This window comes from Hemicordylus capensis, chromosome 2 (assembly GCF_027244095.1).
Source record: "Hemicordylus capensis ecotype Gifberg chromosome 2, rHemCap1.1.pri, whole genome shotgun sequence".
Lineage (NCBI taxonomy): Eukaryota > Metazoa > Chordata > Lepidosauria > Squamata > Cordylidae > Hemicordylus > Hemicordylus capensis.
In genome coordinates, this window is record NC_069658.1 from 219,471,454 (window position 1) to 219,491,662 (window position 20,209).

Here is a 20,209-nt window from a genome sequence, read left to right on the forward strand (position 1 = left end):
ACAGTGAGGAAAGGTGGGGGAAGGGAGTGGAGAAAGAGGGTGGGAGGAAGAGGTCCAGAAATGGGGAGCAAGATGCATACCCCAAAAAGTTATTCCTTCGGGGTTCAGAACTTGGGAAAGCGCTCAAGCCCCGGAATTGCAAGCAACGGACGAGCAAGCTCGAGTCCCCTGGTCTAAAGGCGTGACATTGGTGGGAAACGGAGCTGCTAGAAATAGCGCCTCTTTCCTTATCTCCTATGTGAGGAGGTTCTTGCTGGGGAGGAGGAAGTGGTGGTAAACAAAGCAGCCGGCAACCGACCCAGAGCAAGAGGAAGCAAGAGGGACCATGAGGCAGGCAGGCAGGCAGGCAGGCAGGCAGGGAGAGGGCTTCCGTTTTAAAAAGGAAAAGGGGAAAAAAGCAGGGGTATGGGAAACAGAGGAGCTACATGTGGGAAAGAGGATGTTGTTGTTGTTGTTTTAACGAATGTAATGTGTGTTGTGGAGTGGAAGGAGGAAGAGGAGGAGCTTCCAGAGAAAGAAACATGTTCAGGGGGGAAATCCAAAGAGAGCTGGAATAAACAAGATTTTTAAAGGGAAGAAAGCTCTCTCCTTCAAGACTTTAGTCCAAGTAAACATCTGCTCTGCTGTTGCGCCCCCCCACCCCACCCTGGCAGCAGGTCTCTGTCCCACCCTGCTTGCTCTTCCAACACCCATCTCCTCCAACTGATGTGTTTAGAAAACCAAAGAAACTCCATGTTTGCCCAGAATACCACATTCTAACTCAAAGTAACCCCAGCCCAGCTCAGGGACATCACGGTCTCTCATGATCAACGTCATCATCTCTCACCACTAAATTGTATCTAAGAAACTTGGTTCTCACAAGGTTCTCACTGTTCTTTGCTGACAGTTAAGAAAACAGGATTTCACCAAATAAGGAGTAAGCACCAGATGAACAATGAATCATTCGCATGCGTACTAGATACTTAGTCCACCATTTTATTGCCACGTATACTATGTCTAGGGTGTCAGCATCCATTTTGTTGATTGTATAAAAGAAGAACCTCAGCTGTAACTTATTTGTATTCAATGTGGAGCAATTAGCCGTTGAATACCTTGCAACTGCAGTGCAATAAAAGCCTCTAAAGAATTCCTACTGAGTCTGTTTGATTGGCTGAAGGCGGACCCAGGGACGAACCGAATTCACATCAATTTGGTGCCGTGAGAGTCGGATGTGACCTCTGGGTGGACAGTCTGACCTGTCACGGGACGATGAAATCCAGCGCGCCCCACAGCGTTTTGTCTGTGGAGGATTCTCATAGACCTGAGACATGCCAGTTGTTACAAACACGCCACATCTGGGAATCGAGGCAAGAGTGAATGAAAGTGTGAACAGAGTGAGTGAGTGAGACAGAGAGAGTGAAATCCAGAGACGTCTTTTGGTGAGTACCCGGTCCGCGCAGGGGCGAGGGGAAATTGCAGCCCGTGAAGGGGCAAACGAAGTCCGTGCAGGGACGAAATGGGGGGCGCTATGGGGAGTAGAAATAGCAAGTACACAAAATCTGAACGGGCTTCATGTACACCTTTAGAATGCATGTTGAAAAATTGGATGATTCTCACGGGAGGGGGAGGCGCCCTCAGAATGAGAGTTTTAAAACGCCTCAGTATGGAAGTTTGGACATATCATGAGCTCAGTAACATCCTTTTGCAATTGCTTTTATTTTATACACATACCGGTAAATTTTAATAACACCAATATGCACAGGCCTACCAAAGAAACCCCCGAATGATTGCCTTTTGCTAAAATCATGTTGTTTGTGTTCTCTTTCCAAGCTCAAACAGCTGCTAGCTGCTCTTGTGTTGCAAACAGTCTAAATTCTTGCTGCTACTGTAAGGAAGCCAAAAGATAACACTGTTCTTGCTGCAAAAAGTTTCTCCGAACAAAAGGCTGCTTTTGTTCTCTTTTTCTTTTTTCTCTCTCTCTTCAACTGCTTGCAGTTGGAAAGGAGGAAAGAAAATGGAGTTTGAAGGAATGCATATGTTGAAGTTCTGTGCAGGGAATTGCAGAGAAAAGACTAGAAGGAGACGTGAAAGGATTTTGGTTTGAAGTTGTTAACAAAACAAAAAGAAAATTGATTGAAAAGCACCTGTAAGTTGTAAGTTGTGATGTGGAAAGCTAATATGGAATTACAGATTGTTTTATGGATGACTGTGGTAAGCTGTTCTGTTTAAGCTACTTTCTTAACTGAGTTTATGGCTAACATTTTAAAAATGTTATAAAATTCTTTGTGACTCATATGAAATTTCTTTTGTTTAGTCCTTTGTTCTGTGAAATAGACAAGCCTCTGTGTGTGTGTGTGTGTGTGTGTGCATGTTTCTGAGCGGGAGCCCAAAGCTCTCCAACACCCATCAATCTTAACTCATCTCTGTGAAGATGAGGTTTCTGTTGTATTTGTGAATTTATTTATTCTAGTGACATGTCTTTTCCTGTAAACTGTTCCAGACCAAACTTGCTCTGACATTGAATTCCAAAATTAGCAGTTATTATATTAATTGAACATAAAATTGGTCATGGCCTGAGCAACAGGGGGAGCAACAGTCCCAGCTGGCCAACTGGAGGGCTGAATCTTTCCACCTCTGCAAAAGTGCTGCTTATGGCTGGCTGAATGCATTAGGCATAGGAGCAAGCTCTATTTCATTCATTCTTCTATCAAGTTGATTGTGATATTTCTGCCACTACTGAGTATCATAAGCCTTTATATATTATGTTTACTGATTTCCTTGACATGGTCTATCTTTTTTCTGTGAGCTCAAAACCTTTCCCTAAACCGGAAGTTTCCCTTTCAAATTCTTTCTCACAACTGAGAGCTGATCTCTGATGAACAATGACAACTCCGTCCATTTCCAGATGGGAGGGGAAAAGAGGTTCTCTGTAAAGCAGTTTGTGTTCCAGCCAGTTAATTGTGGGTGAGAAGGAAAAATGGATTTTAAGATAAATTAGTTTAATTGTATTACTGTCATGTTTTTGCAAAATCTATGCAATATTTCTGCTAGCTGATTTTGATGTAAACTGAGAGCTAATGATCAAATGGTCTAAGGTTTAAATTTTTAAATTTGTCTCATCCACTAGCCCTGCTTTGCCTTCACAGTAGCTGAATCTTAAAATTCCAGATCCCAGACATGAGATTTGATGAAAGGAATTTTGTTTTGCCACTCCTGCAAGTGGAAGGGAGTTCCAAAGTACCGATTTGCAATTTACCTAGAAGACTTCCCAGTTTGAAAGGATCAAGCTTTGTGTGTTACTGTGAAACCCATACCCTGTTTTCACAGCTCCTGATGAGAGACTTGACTTTATTATCACAGGTTTCACCCCTCTGCAAGATTATGGACAATTTTTCTGATAACACCTTTTACTAAAGAGGCCTGAAAAAAGAGACACTTTGATTTGCTTCATTAGACATTAGGCCTTGTCCGGAAGTCTCAATCCTATTTCAACAAGGTATAGTATTTTGCCTGGGGGCATGGACGGTTTCTTTCTTATATAGGTTTTTCCCAGAAGATATTGTTACCCTACAAAGATGTCAAACCCCAAACCCTTACTCATTGGTCACTTGCTAAGTTATGAGGCTAAAGATGGAGAACTGGAACACCACAACTATCTACATGTGACCTAGATGAAGTTCCCAAAGCCAGATGTTACTGACGAATCACCCCTTTATGGAGAATGAAGTCAGGTATACTGGATGGAGATTGATTGCCCTGACAAAGGCCTGTAAGTATGATTGTCAGCCAACGTGGTGCAGTGGTTAGAGTGCTGGACTAGGACCGGGGAAACCCGAGTCCAGACCCTCATTCAGCCATGACACTTGCTGGGTGACACAGAGCCTGCCACTCAAATGATTTGGCCTGCCTCGCAGGGTTGTTGTAAGGAGGAAGAACAGGATACAGAAGAGAATGTGAGATGCCACATGGAAACTGGACTTTGTTAGCAGTTACCTCCCGTTTATTCTTAGGCTAAAGTGGGGAAAACGAGCAAAAGAAGCAGGCATGGAAAATGTGTTTGCAACAGGGGAGAGGAGATTCCTAGAGCTGCTGCATTCGACCTGCCCGGAAATCTGCCCCTCCCTCAGAGAGGTCCCGGGCTTCTGAGCAGGATGGAGGAAGAAGATGGCCAGAAGATCCACACTTACTTCTTGCTTTGCTCAGTTTGCAGGCAGTGTGGTGGAGGGCAACGGGGGGTGGGGGATGAACGAGTAAGTCAACCAGCCAGCTGTAGCACAGAGATGAAGGACAGCATACACGTAGCACACTAACGCCCAGCAGCAGCAGCAACTTGCTTCCCACTACTGCTAGTCCCTCCTGACCTAGGTCCCAATGCACGTGGTCGTGCTACAGGCATGCGTGTTGGGTGTGCAGCTACAAATGACCGGCGGTGGGGGGGGGGTGAGCAGCCCGCTGCCCAATCAGCAGGGGCGCATGCTCTCCCACCCGCCAATGGGAGTGCCCGCCTGCCACCTCACTGAGTGAGTGGGGAGCATGGGGTGAGGGGTGCTGTGGGTTAGGGGGCGCCCAGAGACAGTGGCAGTGCCCTGCCCGGCGGTGGCGCCCGCTGGCTTCTTGTTAAAAAAAGGTGTTTTGGGGGGAATTTTTTTTTTTTTTGGAAAAGGAAATTTTTGGTGGTGGGAGGGGGCGTGGTGGGGCACGGCAATTGCGCCCCCCTCAAGTGGTGCCTAGGGCACGTGCCCTGGCTGCCCCACCCTGGTTCCGCCCCTGAGGCCTGAGGCCTCTCAAGACCAGTTGCAGGGGAGCAACAGCAAGAGAGAGGACATGCCCTCACCTCCTGCCTGTGGGCTTCTCAGAGGTATCTGGTGGGCCACTGAGTGAAACAGGATGCTGGACTCAATGGGCTTTCTTGGGCCTGATCCAGCAGGACAGTTCCTCTGTTCTTATGACAGATAAAAAAGGGACATGCCAGATTTCTGTCATCTCAGCAAGTCATCTGAGCAATTCTGATTTTCATCTCAAAAACCCACTGTTCTCTACAGTAGGAAATGGTGCATTTCCAAGTGGGCATGGTGCTTTATGATCAAGGTCAGCTGACCACAAATGGTGCAAATTGCCAGCAAATTGGCTTCTGTACAGCACATCACATGACATCAGTGCCACTGTTCTAAGCGGAAAAGTTAGGAAATGCTTTGCAGGAGCAAAGGTTGTTTTGGCGATACGTTGAACTGAAGATTTAGCCGGTGGCTTTTTAAAGTTCTGAAACATTAGAAAACTAGTATTTTTAAGCCCGTTATAATAACGGGTGCTAGCTCCCCCCCCCTTTAAGCGTTCTTCCTTTCTATTGCTTTTTTTTGTCCCTGTCTCTCTTCCTTTCTCTCCTTTCCTTCCTTTTCTTGTTCTCCTTTTCCTTCTATATATTTTTTGTTTTGTTTTTTATATGTTTTATTCTCTTCGTTATCTTTTTCTCTCTTCTTTCTATAATGGGTGTGTTCTGTGGGGTTTTTGTGTGTGTGTGTGTTTTCCTTTTTCTCTTTTTCTATCTTTTGTTTTTTCCCTTTGTTCTTCACTTTTATCTCTCTTATTTTCCCTTCCTCTCTCTTTATTTTGTTCTTTTCTTTCCCATCTCTCTCTTTTCTCTGTTTTTCCTTCTTTATTTCTTTTCTTTTCTCTATTGTTCTGTATCCCTCCCTCATTCCTTGTTTTGTCTTTTGCTGTCTGTCTATTTTTTTGTCTGTCTGTCTCTCTCTCTCTTCCTCTCTCTCTTTGTTTTGCACACCCATTGGGAAAAATGAGAGTACCATCACAATTAGAATTATGCACTGCTTAGTGGCCCCAGAGTGGTTGCACTTTGGAGTGGCTTGCAAGCAGTACACGCACATCTCAGAGCTGTGGATCTCTGCGCAGTATGCAAAGTAGTATTGGAAAGTTCTATAATTTTGAACAATTACAGTCATCTTCACAAATAGTAAATAATTAAGCAAAGGGTGTGTGTGTGCTTGTGTGGTACTCCCCCCACCCCCCTCCCCACAGTATTAAAGTCCAGATCGTCCCATGGAAATGGTGCCGTTGCCGCCTGCTCCGCTGCCCTCCCGGCCGCCCTTCCTCCGAAGGTCTGGAATATTTTTCCGGGTGCAATTGGCCTACGGAGCTGTCACCACTGTCTTCCCGGCCGCTCTCCCATGAGGAGAGTCCTTCGCCCAAGAACTGCCTCATGTCAGTGGGAGAGAGGTGCTCGCAAGCAGAGCTCCTCTCTCTTGCAAAGCCTCTGCCCGTACTGTCAGTTTGGACGCAAAGGACGCCTATTGCGTCCTTCACGGCCAGAGTGTCAGTTCGGACAGAGCCGTTGCAAAGAGAGGAGCTCTGCTTGCGAGCTCCTCGTTTTCTCTTTAATGCAGTAGCTTTCAGCCCGACGGACATGGCCAGGGTAAGGAGGACTCGGGAGGGAGGAAGGAGGACTCGGGAGGGAGGAAGGAGGACTCAGGAGGGAGGGCGGGCGGCCATCGGCAGTATTTGGGTGGAAATGGCCGCCTGTGGGGCTGTGAAAGGAGGACCGGGGACGCAGGAGTCGGGAAGGAGGAAGGAGGACTCAGGAGGGAGGGCGGGCGGCCAGCGGCAACATTTGGATTGAAGTGGCCGCCCGTGGGGGCTTGAAAAGAGGACCGGGGATTGGGCCGAAATGGCCGCCGGTGGGTCCGGGACGGTGGTGGCGGGCGGGCGGGCAGCGATTGGCCCGTAATGGGCGCCCGTGGGGCCGCGGCGAGAGGTCGGGTGTTTGCTGGCTAATGGCCGCCCGTGGCTTTGGGACACTGGTGTCTGCGGTCCTGTGTCCCTTGGGCTGTTCTGGACCTGCGCTTCGCGCAGGCCCAGAACAGCCCAAGGAGGCAGGGACGCAGATCCCCAACGTTCCAAGGCCACGGCCACTCACTTAGCCTTTTATTATATAGGATAGCCCCACACCATTCCGCCCCACCCTCGAATGTGTCTTGGAGAAGAGATTATTTTGGTTCCAGTTCAAAACTTTGAACGGAAACTTGGAAGACGGCTTTTTTAAAGCTTTGAAACGTTAGAAACTAGTTCCCTCCCAGCTGGATGTATTGTAACATGAGGTTTAGGATTCAAGACACCACAAATCCTCTTTCAACCAGACATGTTAATGTTTAATGGATATTTCCCCCTCCGTTATTGCCAGTGATTTCTGCTGCTGCATGCAGAGAGGATACAAAACCATCCCCTAATATCAGAAACCATGCTGCTCTCCCGATCTCTATTGTGGGTTAAATAGGAGGGCTGACCATGCTGAACCCCCAGACTCCCCCCAGGGGAAGAGCAGGGCCTTGCAGGGTGTGTGTGGGTGGGTGAGCTCACCTCTTTGGGGCTCCTGTGGTGTGCAGCGTAGAAAGCCTCCAGCACAGGGTTGGGAGAAGCTTTCCTTAGCAGCTTCTCCTTCAGCCCCATCTTTTGGCTCAGGGGCACAGCTACGAACCTTCAAGAGAGAAGAAAGAGGGTCAGCAACGGGGCACTCTCTGGATAGGTCTAGGCCCGATGCCTGTTTTCTCTGGCAGAACTCAGCCACCAGACACGTGGTGCCAGCGCAGAGAAAAGAGTGTCTCTGAGCATATGTGAATAGCTTTTGCCTCCCCACTAGAGCCACCACAAAAATAACCTTTTTGAGAAACAGTTTTGGCACACTGGTTTCTGAACATGTGAAGCAGGAACAGGTGCCTGAGCATGTGCAGAGTGCAGCACCACAGCTAGTTTCTCTACACGATTGGAATTAGTGTAGAGCTTATGCTAACAGAACTTCCAGGTGCAGGAGGACCTCGATATTCGTAGGAGCTCCGTTCCTGGCTGCAACTGTGGATAAGGAAACTGCGAATATCAAGTCATTGGGGGCTATGGGATTGCAGGCGTTAGGCTCCCAGTCGTCGGCAAAATAATTGAAAATGACCAAAAATCAATCAAATTTTTTAGGGGGGGAGGAATTGTGGGGAAAGTGCCTTACAGTGCTTGCTAGTCCCCTGAGTTGAACTGTGCCCTGGAAATTGCCCAAGAATCATAGGTTTTTCCTTTAAAAACAAAACAAAAAACCAGAGCCATTTTGAGGCTCCCAAACAGAAAACAGAGGCCGAAAATGACCTCTGCAATCATTTCCAGCCACCCGTGACCTGCGGATATGCAAGGCCGGTGTGTCCCCCCCACACCACTTCCCCCTGCATATGCTGAGGTTGGGTGTCTTTTACCCAACCGTGGATACGCGAATCCGTAGATACGCGAATGTGCAGACATAGAGGTCCTCCTGTAGTTGATAAGCTGGGGATTGCACAAGGTTTTTGCTATCCGGCAGTTTCAAAACATCAAACAGTGTGTGTGTGTGTGTGTGTGTGTGTGTGTGTGTGTGTGTGTGTGTGTGTGTAGAGAGAGAGAGAGAGAGAGAATATGTTTGTTTATGCAAAATGAAGTCATACTTCCCGATTAACCACCGATACCAAATTTTACATAAACAATACTGCCACTTAAATTAGCGGGATGCACTACTTTTCACACCAGAATATGCTGGATGAAAGATGTAAGTAATGATTTTTTTTTAATTTTTAGAAGAAATTCTGAATATAATCATATTTGAACTTTTATAGTTCTCAATAATCAGATCGATAATTCAAAAATGACATCATGGCCAAGAGGACCAGAAGATCTTTCTAAGATTTAAATTTACTATGTGTGGTAATTATTCAGTAATTGGGGTTTAGGTTAGCCAGACCATCACCGCCTCCTAGATCAGACCCAAGATCCGTCAGGTCCACCCTCTCCTTCCCCCCAGCTGTTTCCAGGAAGTCCACAAGCCAGGCATGAAGGAAACAGCTCTCTACTCTTTGGCCCTAGCAAAAAGTGTTCCAGGTACACTGCCTCTGAACCTGGAGGCTCTTTAACTGCTATGGGGCAGAGCCAATGAAAGGGAACTGGACTTGCCTTTCAAAGATGAACCGCAGGCCGATGAGGAGAAGGGCACCGGGGAGGCTGACCAGGAGGTGCTGGGGCTGAGGGTAGCGGGTCTCCTCCGTCTCTTTCATGTCCTCCCAGGTGATCCCTGGAGGCAGCCAGTATTCATGCTGCCAAAGCCAAGCAGTCAACGGCAGTGTCATCCTAGGGAGAAAAGAGAAGGCGGTGAGATAAGGAAGCCTCTCCGGCAAATGGACACGGAGAAATGAAAGCTGGAAGTTTAGGGATGAGCTTTTAAGGAACACAGATGGATCCAAGGCATTGGCGCGTTTCCAGGAGCTTACACAACAGTCCCGAAGTGCCAAAACTGACATCAAAAGGTGGGAAAAATGCATCTCTGATTCCTTCCCCACCCTCTCCAAAATCCAAAGGACTGCCAGCAGACAAGGGTGCCAACCGAAAGGGTGCTGATTTCTTCCCTAAACATTTAGCTGATGACCCAAATCAGGTATTCCTATCACATTTTAACCCCCAACTTTCTCCAAAGAGCTCAGGGTGTTGCCAACAGTTCTTCCCTCTCTTTGTTTTGGCTCCACAACAACCCTGTGAGGTGGGTAGGTGGAAGATCCAGTGGTTGGCCCAAGGTCACTCTTTGAGCTCCTGGGCCAAAGTGACCGGACCCGATGAACAACTGGCCACACCTTGATGCACTTCATTGATTTATTTTTACCTTTATATCCTGCTCTTTCTTATTTATTTTTACTTATATCTGCCACTTCCCCCTCCAGTCTCACTGCTGCCACCAAGACTCAACAGCCAGTTTTTGTGTTCTGCTCTCCTTTAATTTTTTTTCATTTATTTATAAGAAAATAAAAAGAAAGAACATGGTTACATTGTCATCTCTTGAACTTCCAGTGGTTACATATGACATTATACATCTGACAATCCAAAGTTCCACTTCCACCCTTTGCCAACCTTCCCCCTCACATCAGGTATTATAAAGAGATATAAATAATGCGCTTGTTTATATTTAGAATTTGTTGCACCTTAAAGTGAGTTTCCCCCGCAAATTGTTGTGCTTTGCCACAAGTCCACCACATATGATAGAATGTCCCAGCATGATTCTTGCATTTCGAACAGTCTCCCGAGTAATTACTGTCCCTTACTAATGGTTGTAGGAGTAATGTACCAACAAAAATACATTTTGTACCAATTTTCTCTTAGGGTGCTATTTGCTGTAAATTTTATATTCACATCCCATGGATGTTCCCATGATTGCATATCAATTGTCCTGTTTAAATTTTGCATCCACTTAATCATACAGTCTTTAATCTGTTCTGTTTCTGAATCGTATTTCAGCAGCAACTTGTATATCAATCCCAATAAATGATCAATGTTTTTGGTTATTATTAATACTTCAAATTCTGTTAAATCTCTGAGCTTATCACCTTGTCTTTGTATTTCTTTCTGCACTATAGAACTAATTTGTAAATATTGAAACCATGAAGGTTCCTCGGACCATTCCAAAGTAAGAGTTGGAATAGGTTTAGGTTTTGTTTTTCCAATAGTTAGACTTTGCATACTATATCCTTCTCTCTCCAAGAATCAAACTTATTAGATTTTTCTTTATGGAAAAAAAGGGTTTTGCTCTCCTAAGAGTCTCTTCAGGCCTGGCTTGTCTGGTGCGGCTCAGGAGTCAATCAACTATAGCCATATGAAACAGATTTCCGGACTGTTTGTTGCTTGTCATAGGCCTGATCTGGTCTTTTGCTGGGATCAGGGAGGGGCCCGTGGGCGGGGACTCTTATGGTTGCCCCATTGTCATGGATGGGCCGCCATCAGCTCAAGGTTGGATTCACAGTCACAACCCACCTCTGCAGGGGTGGAGGATGGCTTTCGATTAGGGATGTGCGTTTCATTTCGGATACAAAACGTTTTGTGCACAAAACAGGCCATTTCATCTGTTTTGTAGCCAAAACAAAACACCCAATGCTTAAAACAGAAAATTTTGTAGCCAAAACAAAACGTCCCTGTTTCGGATACAAAACGTTTTGTTGTTCGGCTGTTTTGCAACTCCATTTTGCAATCACAAAAAATCTTTCTCCTTCAGTCTCCATTTTGAGTTTTGACATCTGTTTGAATTTCCGGCCCTTCCAGCCTGCAGATTGGCCAGCAGGGGAGCGCGGGGTCTGGGGTTGGGGAGCGCAGTGCGGGGTCTGGGGTGGCAGCAGGGGAGCACGGGGCTTTGGGTTTGCAGCAGGGGAGCACAGGCTCTGGGTTGCAGCAGTGGAGCATGGGCTTTGGGGGTGCAGCAGTGGAGCATGGGCTTTGGGGGTGCAGCAATTGAATTTAAAAATTTATGTGTGGTGTTTGTTGTTAGTTGTTGTTTCACACTCTTGTGTGTGGATAAATTGCATTTCTGGGGGGGGGGGAGGGATGTGAATGTGCGTGACCAAAACTTGTTCTTTGCAAAGCTCTGCAGGTGTTGTAGATGTGTGATGTTGATGTTATTTTGGAAGGGGAAGAGTGGGTTGGGTGGTAGTGCCCCAATGGGTGCCTGCTACCACCTAGGTTTCAGAGTGACTGGGCAAAGGGCTCAATATTATTTGATTTTTGAAGTGAAGTTTACTCTTTCCCCCCATAGTGAAGAATGGCCACTTGGGTGGCCCAGAGAGAGTGGTGGCATAGTGAACATAGGGTGCCAACCACCCCCATGGCTTGATAACCCATGGTGTACTGGGTTCTGTTGTTTTGGAAGTGTTCTGAGTGTAGATTCTATGGTTGCATATGAGATTTTCAATGAGAAACCATGAATCCACTCTCATTTGCTACTGCTACTAGCAAAAAAAAAAAAAAAAATCTTAAAGACACATAAACTTAAAAAAAAATTAAATCAACCCTTTGCCCATTTTTGGGGGAAATTGGGGTGGTAGCCTCCACCCATTAGGCACTACCACCCCACCCCACTCTTTTGACCCCAAGACCCATTTTTCCAATCAAATTCGGATTCAGATTCGGATAAATTTGGATCCAAATCGAATCTGGGCTGATTCGGATGGGTCAGATTCGGACACAAATCGAAATGGGGTGTTTCGATTTGGGTACAAATCGAATCACAAAAAAATCGTTTCGTGCACACCCCTACTTTCGATACCATCAACCATGGGTTTTTTGGGTTTTTTTGGATCACCTTGTGGATCTGGGAACACGAGGCGCTACCTTGCAATGGTTCCATTTCTATTTCTTGGGAAGATTCCAGATGGGTGTCACTTGGGAGACCATTGCTCTTGGAAATGGGAGCTTTTACATGGAGGCCCCCAGGGCTCCATCCTGTCTCCAATGCTTAAAAAACACACACACACACAAAAAAATATACATAATCTCATAAGGAGATTTGGTGCAGATTTTGAAAACAACCCAACCGCTGGATAAAAACACGTTTTTGAGGCCCTCTTGAAGGCCACCAAAAGTGTTAGGCCTTGTATTTCAGCAGGGACTTTGTCACCACCAGACAAGCCAGTGGCAGCTGGAGGCAAATCTTCCCAGATGGCCTTAATGAGTGGTGGGGCTAATGCAGAAGAAGCCGTTCCCTTAGGTTAACTGGTTCTGAGCCATTTAGAACTGTGAAGGTCCTCACCAGCACTTTGTGTCTGGCCCAGAAACTAGTGCAGTAGTTGTAAAAAACGAGCACTATGGTTTCTTGGGATGGCCTCGGAGACCAATCTGGTTGCCAAATTTGAACTGACCTTTCCGAACGTGTATAGGCAGCCCTACATAGGGCACACTGGAGTAATCAGACCTAGAGTGCACCCCTGTTTGAAGTTCATTCTCTTCGAGGAATGGATGCAGCTGTTGTATCAGCCAAAGCTGATGGAAAACGCTGCTGGTCACTGCCTCAGCCTGAAATAGAAGAGTGGGACTTGCATCCAGGAGCACTCCCAAATAGGGATGTGCACGGAACTGCGCCTCTGCAGTTCGAAGGCAGCGGGGGTGCCTCTTTAAGGGCGGGGGAGGGTGCACGCACCCCTCCCGCCGCTTCCCCCCCCGCCAAAGCTCGTTACTTTGAAAAACCTTCAGGGTGGCAGCGTACCTCTCTGCTGCCCCGTTGCCCCTCCTCGGCTGGAAGTACTGGGTATGCATGACTCATCAGCAACTTCCCATCATATCTGCTAAAAAACCCGATGCCGGCCTGGTGTCCCAGCCACGCCCCCTGTGTCTGACGTCAGACGCAGGGGGCATAGCTTTGCTTGCAAATGGGCCTGTTTGCAGGCAAAATCTCTGGGCATCCCATGTTCATGGTGTGGTTGGATCAGCCCTCCCTGCCTTTTAGGGTTAGTTATCATTAAGAATATCTATAGGCCACTTTTTAAACAAAAAGTTCTCAAAATGGTGTGTATGAGCTTAAAACGACAACCACACCCTTCTTCATCCCATCTCTGCAGGCAGCAATGGTGGCTTCAGCAGGACCTGGAAATGCTGAGAAGGTTCTCCTGTGAATTTTCAGCCTTTCCCCTCTAGAATGTACCACGGACAGACCTGCATAACATCGTAGGATCATTTTGTTGGAAAGTTAAAGGACTTTGCGCTGTCTCTTTGCCTCAGACAGTGGAGGACAGACTAGTAAGTCAGAGGGCTAGAGGGTCAAGACATTGGTCATCCCTTCTCCACTGCTCTGATGCTATCCCTTTGAAATGTAGGTTGCTAATCTCAGGGACTCAACTTCCTCCTTCTTCCTCTCTCTCTTGCTATCTGCCCGCCTACCTTGCAACATGGCAAGTTCCTCTCCCTGCACCAAATGTGCAGAGAGGATGCAGAATCCATCTGCATCTAGATAGATAGATAGATTAGAGATCCTAAATCCTCACTTTCCTATCTAGAATGGAGTTCCTTAATAAATGCCTTTTATATTGATTTGAAACTATGAATTGGCTCCAGGTTACTTTACTCTCAGCACACACGCATGCCTAACTAATCTACCACTGTGTTGTGCCTCTGTGCACTCTGCTATATTGAGAAAGGGATTTTCTCACCACAGAGAATTTCCAACAGGTTATGGGAGCCCAGTATTTTGAGCTTCGTGTGCTGCAACTAGAGAGTTAGGTTTGTTCCAGGAGATCCATTGAGATCTAGCGTGGACACTTTGAATTGCTAATCTACAGCAACTGCCTTTTGGAGCTGGTGAGGATGGCTACATACCTAGAAGGGAAACTCAGGCTTACTATCCTGGATGTGGACAACTACTTGGAATGGAAAACCAGATTGAGGATTGCACTGAAAGCAGAAGGACTACATAATGTTATTGAAGGGGACCCCCCGCCAGAAGGATCCACAAATGATGAAAAGACTGCCAGGCAAAATTGGGTCATCAAAGACGCAAGATCACAAGCTTTAATTACAGCTTCTGTGAGTAAAAATTACCTTTTTGCTATTTGTAATCTTGGAACCTCAAAGGAAATGCTAAGCAAGCTAGATTCCTTGCATATGAAAAAAGGGTGGGCATACACCTTTAATTTACGAAAGAAAATGCAAGATCTCCAATATAAAAGGGGGACTGCTTTTCTACTTTTGTGGGAACTTTGGAAGATTCTTTTTTCAATTTAGAGAGGCAGGAGAACGATTTTCAGACAGTCAGAGGCTAGAAGCTCTGTTCCTGAGCATGCCTCCCAGCTATAGCAGTATAATCGGCCAATTGGAAACCCACACCAATCTAAGCTTTGAAAAGGCTGTGGAGACGTTATCCTCTGAAACAAGCAGAAGGAGAATTTTGAATTCATGCTGTGAAAGTGAATTGGCAAGCAACTTTGCTCTTAAAGCAACAATTGATCATTCCAGGTGAAACTCGAGATGGGCTCACGTTCTAAAAATAAATAAATAAATAAGACACACACCAGCAACAGTCACTGGAAGTACTGTGCTGGGGGTGGATAGGGCCAGTTACTCTCCCCCTGCTAAATAAAGAGAATCACCACAGTAAAAGGTGCCTCTTTGCCCAGTTAGCAGGGGTTAAAGAAAAAGAAGAAACCCCAAACAACAACAACAACCCACCAATTTACCAAGACCTTGCTTAGTGTTGGAAGTTAAAGGACTTTGCGCTGTCTCTTTGCCTCAGACAGTGGAGGACAGACTAGTGGGTCAGTGGGCTAGAGAGCCAAGACATTGGTCATCCCTTCTCCACTGCTCTGATGCTATCCCTTTGAAATGTAGATTGCTACTCTTAGGGGATTCAAACTTCCTTCCTCTCTCTCTCTTCCCTACCTGGCCTCCTACCTTGCAACATGGCAAGCCTCTCTCCCTGCACCATATGTGCAGAGAGGATGCAGAATCCATCTGCATCTAGATAGATAGATAGATTAGAGATCCTAAATCCTCACTTTCCTATCTAGAATGGAGTTCCTTAATAAATGCCTTTTATATTGATTTGAAACTATGAATTGGCTCCAGGTTACTTTACTCTCAGCATACACGCATGCCTAACTAAACTACCGCTGTGTTGTGCCTCTGTGCACTCTGCTATAATGAGAAAGGGATTCTCTCACCACAGAGAATTTCCAACAGGGAGTGGATGATGGATAATGCTGTCATGCAGGGACCAACACACTAACACAGCTGCAGATCCAGATCCAGATCAAAGCCAGGCATGAAGGATCCAGCCCCAGAGAGGTTGGGCTGAGATCTAAATTCATAAAAAGCAACTCGGGAGATGCAGATAACATCACAGCAAACTGGGAAGCCGCTTTGACCAAGTGATGCTCAAATTGTACACTTGCTTTTTCGCCTTTTATTGTTTGCATTGTTGACTTCTATTCATGCTTCATGTGGCCTGGCATGTGGGAAGCCCTTTAAGAACAAGTCAGACAAGCAGGAACATGGGAACATAGCATACCGAGTCAGACAAGTGGTCCATCTAGCCCAGTATTATTAATTTTTTATTATTGTTGTTGTTGATGATGATGATATTTATATCCCAAAGATATTCCCCTCAGAGGATGAAGCTGCTCTGGGAAGAGCAGAAGGTTTCAAGTTCCCTCCCTGGCATCTCCAAGATAGGACAAGATTTTTTTAAAAAATAGGACAAGTTTTTTTTATTGAACCAACAAACTACCAAAGCATACAGTACGTTGCCAAAGCACAATTATATACAAAGTGGTTGTTTGTACATGATATATCTACAAAGATTTACACACCAGGATTTGGAAACCCACAAGGTTATGAAATATATGCAGGTAGTACTGTAACTCGGGGGTGGGGGATTTCAAGGCACATCAGGTAATCAGGGGGGTTACGTCCGACGTCCATTTCCACAATTTGTCCCATTGCTGTTTAGAAGAGATACTCTTGTCTTTTTGCACATAACCATACAAACTTTTCCAGAAGAGATTTACTGACTCATCTGCGTAAACCTCTTGGTCACGTCTTCCCTCCCTATTCCTATGCAGGAGCATTGCATAAATGACATACAGGTTTACTAACCTGATTACGAGAAGGGGAACGTTCCGATTCCCTAGTATGAGGGCACCCATTCCGTCCCGTTTCCTTGAAGGTTTCTTTCTGGGACCTCGAAAGGAGCTTCTATCGCTCAAACCCGAGGTTAGTTCTTCCCAAGTCTGTTTTTCCAAATCAGGCCACTCTAACAGCTTGCTTACTCCCTGCCACACTCTTTTGGCTACCACACACTCCTTTAAGAAATGTGAGTGGGTTTCCCTGAATGTTTTGCCTAGCTTACTAGCTTTCTGTTTGCAAGTGATTTTAGGGCACTCTTGCTGTTCCTCTGGGAGCCATGGCTTAGCTGCATTAAGTGGTAGTACTTGATGGTATAAGAGCCACCTTGTTTCCCATAAATGGAAAGGGACTTTTTTCTCCTTAAAGAGAGCAATAGGGTGATCGGGTTGCAACAAGTACTGTGAAGTGCGGTGTTTGTAGCGTTTACGTTCTAAATCAGGTTTTAAGAAACCCACTTCTAGAATCACTCCATAAATTGTTTTCCTTAGCTGCTTAACTGAGGAGGATCCTTTAATTAGATCCAGTTCAACCTTCCATTTAAGTGTGAATAAAAAATCTCTCAAGTAGTCTGGGTGTTCTCTTTTTAATACTTGTGTGATATTACCATTGAAAGATCCTTTCCCCCACCATGCTATGCCCCATGCTGACTTGCGCCAATGCAGAGTGAAAAGCGAGACCCAGGTTTTTTGCAGGAGGTTGGACATATTATGGACATTCACGAAAATAGGGCTGAGAGAGACTTCTGCCTGCAACCTTGGAGAAGCTGCTGCCAGTCTGTGAAGACAGTACTGATCTTGATAGACCAATGGTCTGACTCAGTATGTGGCAGCTTCCTATTTTCCTATCCCACCCTCCAGTACAATACTGTTTGGGGCAGCTCACAACAGCAAAAAATTAAAAGTAATATAAAATTACAAGATGCCCCCGACAACTACTGCCCCCACTGGAGCAGCTCTTGGGGACCCTTGCACGTGTTGCAAAGAGCATAGGAACATATGAAGAGCCCTGCTGGATTAGGCCCAAGGAGGCCCATCCAGTCCAGCATCCTGTTACACAACACAGTGGCCCACCAGATGCCCCTGGGAAGCCCACAGGCAAGAACTGAGAGTATGCCCTCTCTCCTGGTATTTGCAGGCATCCTGCCTCTGAGGCTGGCCTATAGCCCTCAGACAAATAGCTGTTGATAGACCTGTCCTGTCCTCCATGAATGTATCTGGACCGTTCTTAAAGCCATCCAGGTGGTTGGCTGTCACCACAACTTGTGGCAGAGAATTCCATAGGCTGATTGTACATTGTGTGGGCAAGTACATTTCTTGGCAATCAGTTTCATGGGATGACCCCTGGTCCTAGTGTTATGCGAGAGGGAGAAAAAATAAATGCCTCTCTATCCACTTTCTCCATGCCATGCCTGATTTTATAGACCTCTATCATGGTGCCTCTCAGTTTTCCCCCGCCCAAACAAAACAAAACTAAAAAGCCCCAGGTGTTGTAGCCTTACCTCATGAGGAAGGTGCTCCCGGCCCCTGATCAACACCTCTCCCCACACTCCATGCAAAGCTGGCAAGAAACAAGAGGAAATAAGAGGAGGCCTTTTCCCGATCCTCTGCCCCATTTTCAACACTTGCTAGGGGGTCACTCTGAAAGGGGAATACCCCCACCTTGCTGCAGGTGCCTGGATCCCTCTGTCCATCCCTGAGTGGCTGGCAGTCGGAGCTGTTTTTCCATGGCAGTGTGGGGGAAGGAGCTGGCCCAGATGGGGATGGTGGCAGGGGCGGAAGATCAAACCCTCTCCTCCGTGCCACAGTCCCAAACTGACTGAAAGCCCATGAGCAGCCTGGTTGCTTATGCCCATACTCATGCTGTGCTTGCTCCCTAGAGTTGCATGATAGCAAATGCTGAGATTTGTTAACACCTCAATTGCAAATTCCCTCCTCCTCCTCCTCCTCCTCCTCCAGCTGCTGCAGAGTAATCTAGGATGAGGTCTGTGCTTTTCCACTTGGAAAGGGCCTGTCTCTCTCCTGTCGCTTTGGGGTCTTTCACTTTCCCTGTTGAATGCAAGGAGGGAATTTGCCTGGGGCAGAGGGATTACTGCTTCCCTTTAGAAGTGAAGGACTCCAGCCAAGAGGCTGTCCTGTGTTTGGATCCCATCCACCACCCGTGGAGAGGGGGGTCACCCCCTCTTCTTCCCAGCGCCGATGCCCAGGGGCCTTACAAGATGTTGCAAGCTCAGAGATGAAACGAACAGGCAGTGCTCCAACAGTGCAGCAGCAACAGTACCCAGTCACACAGGCCTTGCCAAAGGCTGGTTAAAACTACATTGGCGTTCCAATGGGGAAATCTGCACGTACCAACAACTGTGAATAGCACACCTCTAGGGCTGGCCCTTGGTTCTCAGCCAGGGGTTCCCAACCTGCGGTCCTCCAGCTGTTGCTGAACAACAACTCCCACCATCCCCGTGCCACAATAAATTGTGGCCAAGGGTGATGCAAGTTGTAGTTCAGCAATATCTGGAGGGCCAGAGGTTGGGAACTCTTGTTCTGGGCAATGAAAAGTAATTGGATTGGCTGCAGAGTTGGCCCTTTTATGTGGCCAGGTGAGATGGTCACCTCAAGGGGCAGAATATTGGGGCACCAGCAGTGTCCTGAGAGAGGGAAGAGCCTTCAGGGGCCCCTCATGGCTGATTTATCAGCATGTTGTTGTCTTCCTATCTTGTTGCAGGCCCGAGCTGACATACAGAGCAAGGATTCCCTGCTGCAGCAAGAGATCAGCCTAATAGTACTTCCCAACTAACGACTCCCTTGTAGCAGGGAAGCAGCAATTTTTGACACCCTCCTTTTATCCAGGAAGCCCTCTGTGACTCCTGAAAACATGCCCCCAAAGGGACACATAACCCTCAGGGACATACTTTTGGGTGGCACAGAGGGCTTCCTGGAGAAGGAGAGAAGAAATTGCCACTCCCCTGCTGCCCTGGTGCAGTTAATCTGGAAGTGCTGTTAGGCTTCTCTCTCGCAGTGAACCTTGATGGCGGCTGACATGACCCAGAAGCCCTATGGAGGGCTTCATACCACACCCCATGGCTTCATACACACCCCAGGGCTTCATACCACACCCCATGGTATGGCATGGCTTGCTTCTCCATCGTGAAGATCAGGCAATTCTAGATGTGTTACCGTATTTCTTTCCGTTGTCACAACCAGGAGAATGTGCAGAAACGCTTCTGGTGCTACAGTCCAATCTTTACAGTTGTGCCGCATGTCCTACTATCTACATAGGGCCAACGGATCATTATCAGCCAGCACACTCACCATATAAGCCGCCTTCAGACGTAACGCAGAACTGTGGGTCCAATGTGCCCCCCGTCCCCCCGCTCTCCCATCTGAATCTGAACATTCAGGACAGTGGTCTCTCCGCAGTCAGTGAGACTGAAGAGAGGCAGGTGTGAGTTGACTGTGCAGGCTTCCTTCTTTACTGAAAGACAGCCTGCACAGCCAATCATGGCTGGAGTTGAAGGAGGAGCTTCCTCCCTCAACTCTGGTTCCAGGCTCAGTAGCCTGTGGTTCCAAATTCAGATGTACCACAGGCTGCTAGGAACCTCGGGTTGCAGTGACAAAACTCACCACAACTCAAGATTGCAGGTCCTTTTCTGAACCCTCAATTTTGTTGCTGCAACCAACTCCAGTCCCACACATTCGGATGTAACGTCCGCAGAACCTTAGGCCTATTCAACTGCCGTTTTGCATTACATGTGAATGTGACCATAGTGAGTCACCAAATTCTTCTTAGCATGCTC

The 20,209-nt window shown here is 46.8% G+C and overlaps 1 protein-coding gene and 1 long non-coding RNA gene across 2 annotated transcripts in view; one reads left to right on the forward strand and one right to left on the reverse strand.

Moving 5' to 3' along the window:
* The window catches only part of LOC128341857 (ceramide synthase 4-like), a 33,271-nt gene extending 24,118 nt beyond the window's left edge, over window positions 1–9,153 (reverse strand). The window contains exons 1-2 of the mRNA XM_053288462.1: window positions 8,950–9,153; window positions 7,348–7,465 (exon numbers count right to left, since the gene is read on the reverse strand). Coding sequence (XP_053144437.1) covers window positions 7,348–7,465; window positions 8,950–9,122 — 291 coding nt within the window. The 5' untranslated portion in view covers window positions 9,123–9,153. The remainder of the gene's footprint in view (window positions 1–7,347; window positions 7,466–8,949) is intronic.
* On the forward strand, window positions 8,601–13,844 carry LOC128341858 (uncharacterized). The gene is made up of 2 exons (XR_008314618.1): window positions 8,601–9,299; window positions 13,362–13,844. It is a non-coding gene; the product is annotated as an uncharacterized LOC128341858 (long non-coding RNA).
* The last annotated feature ends 6,365 nt before the right edge of the window (window positions 13,845–20,209 follow it).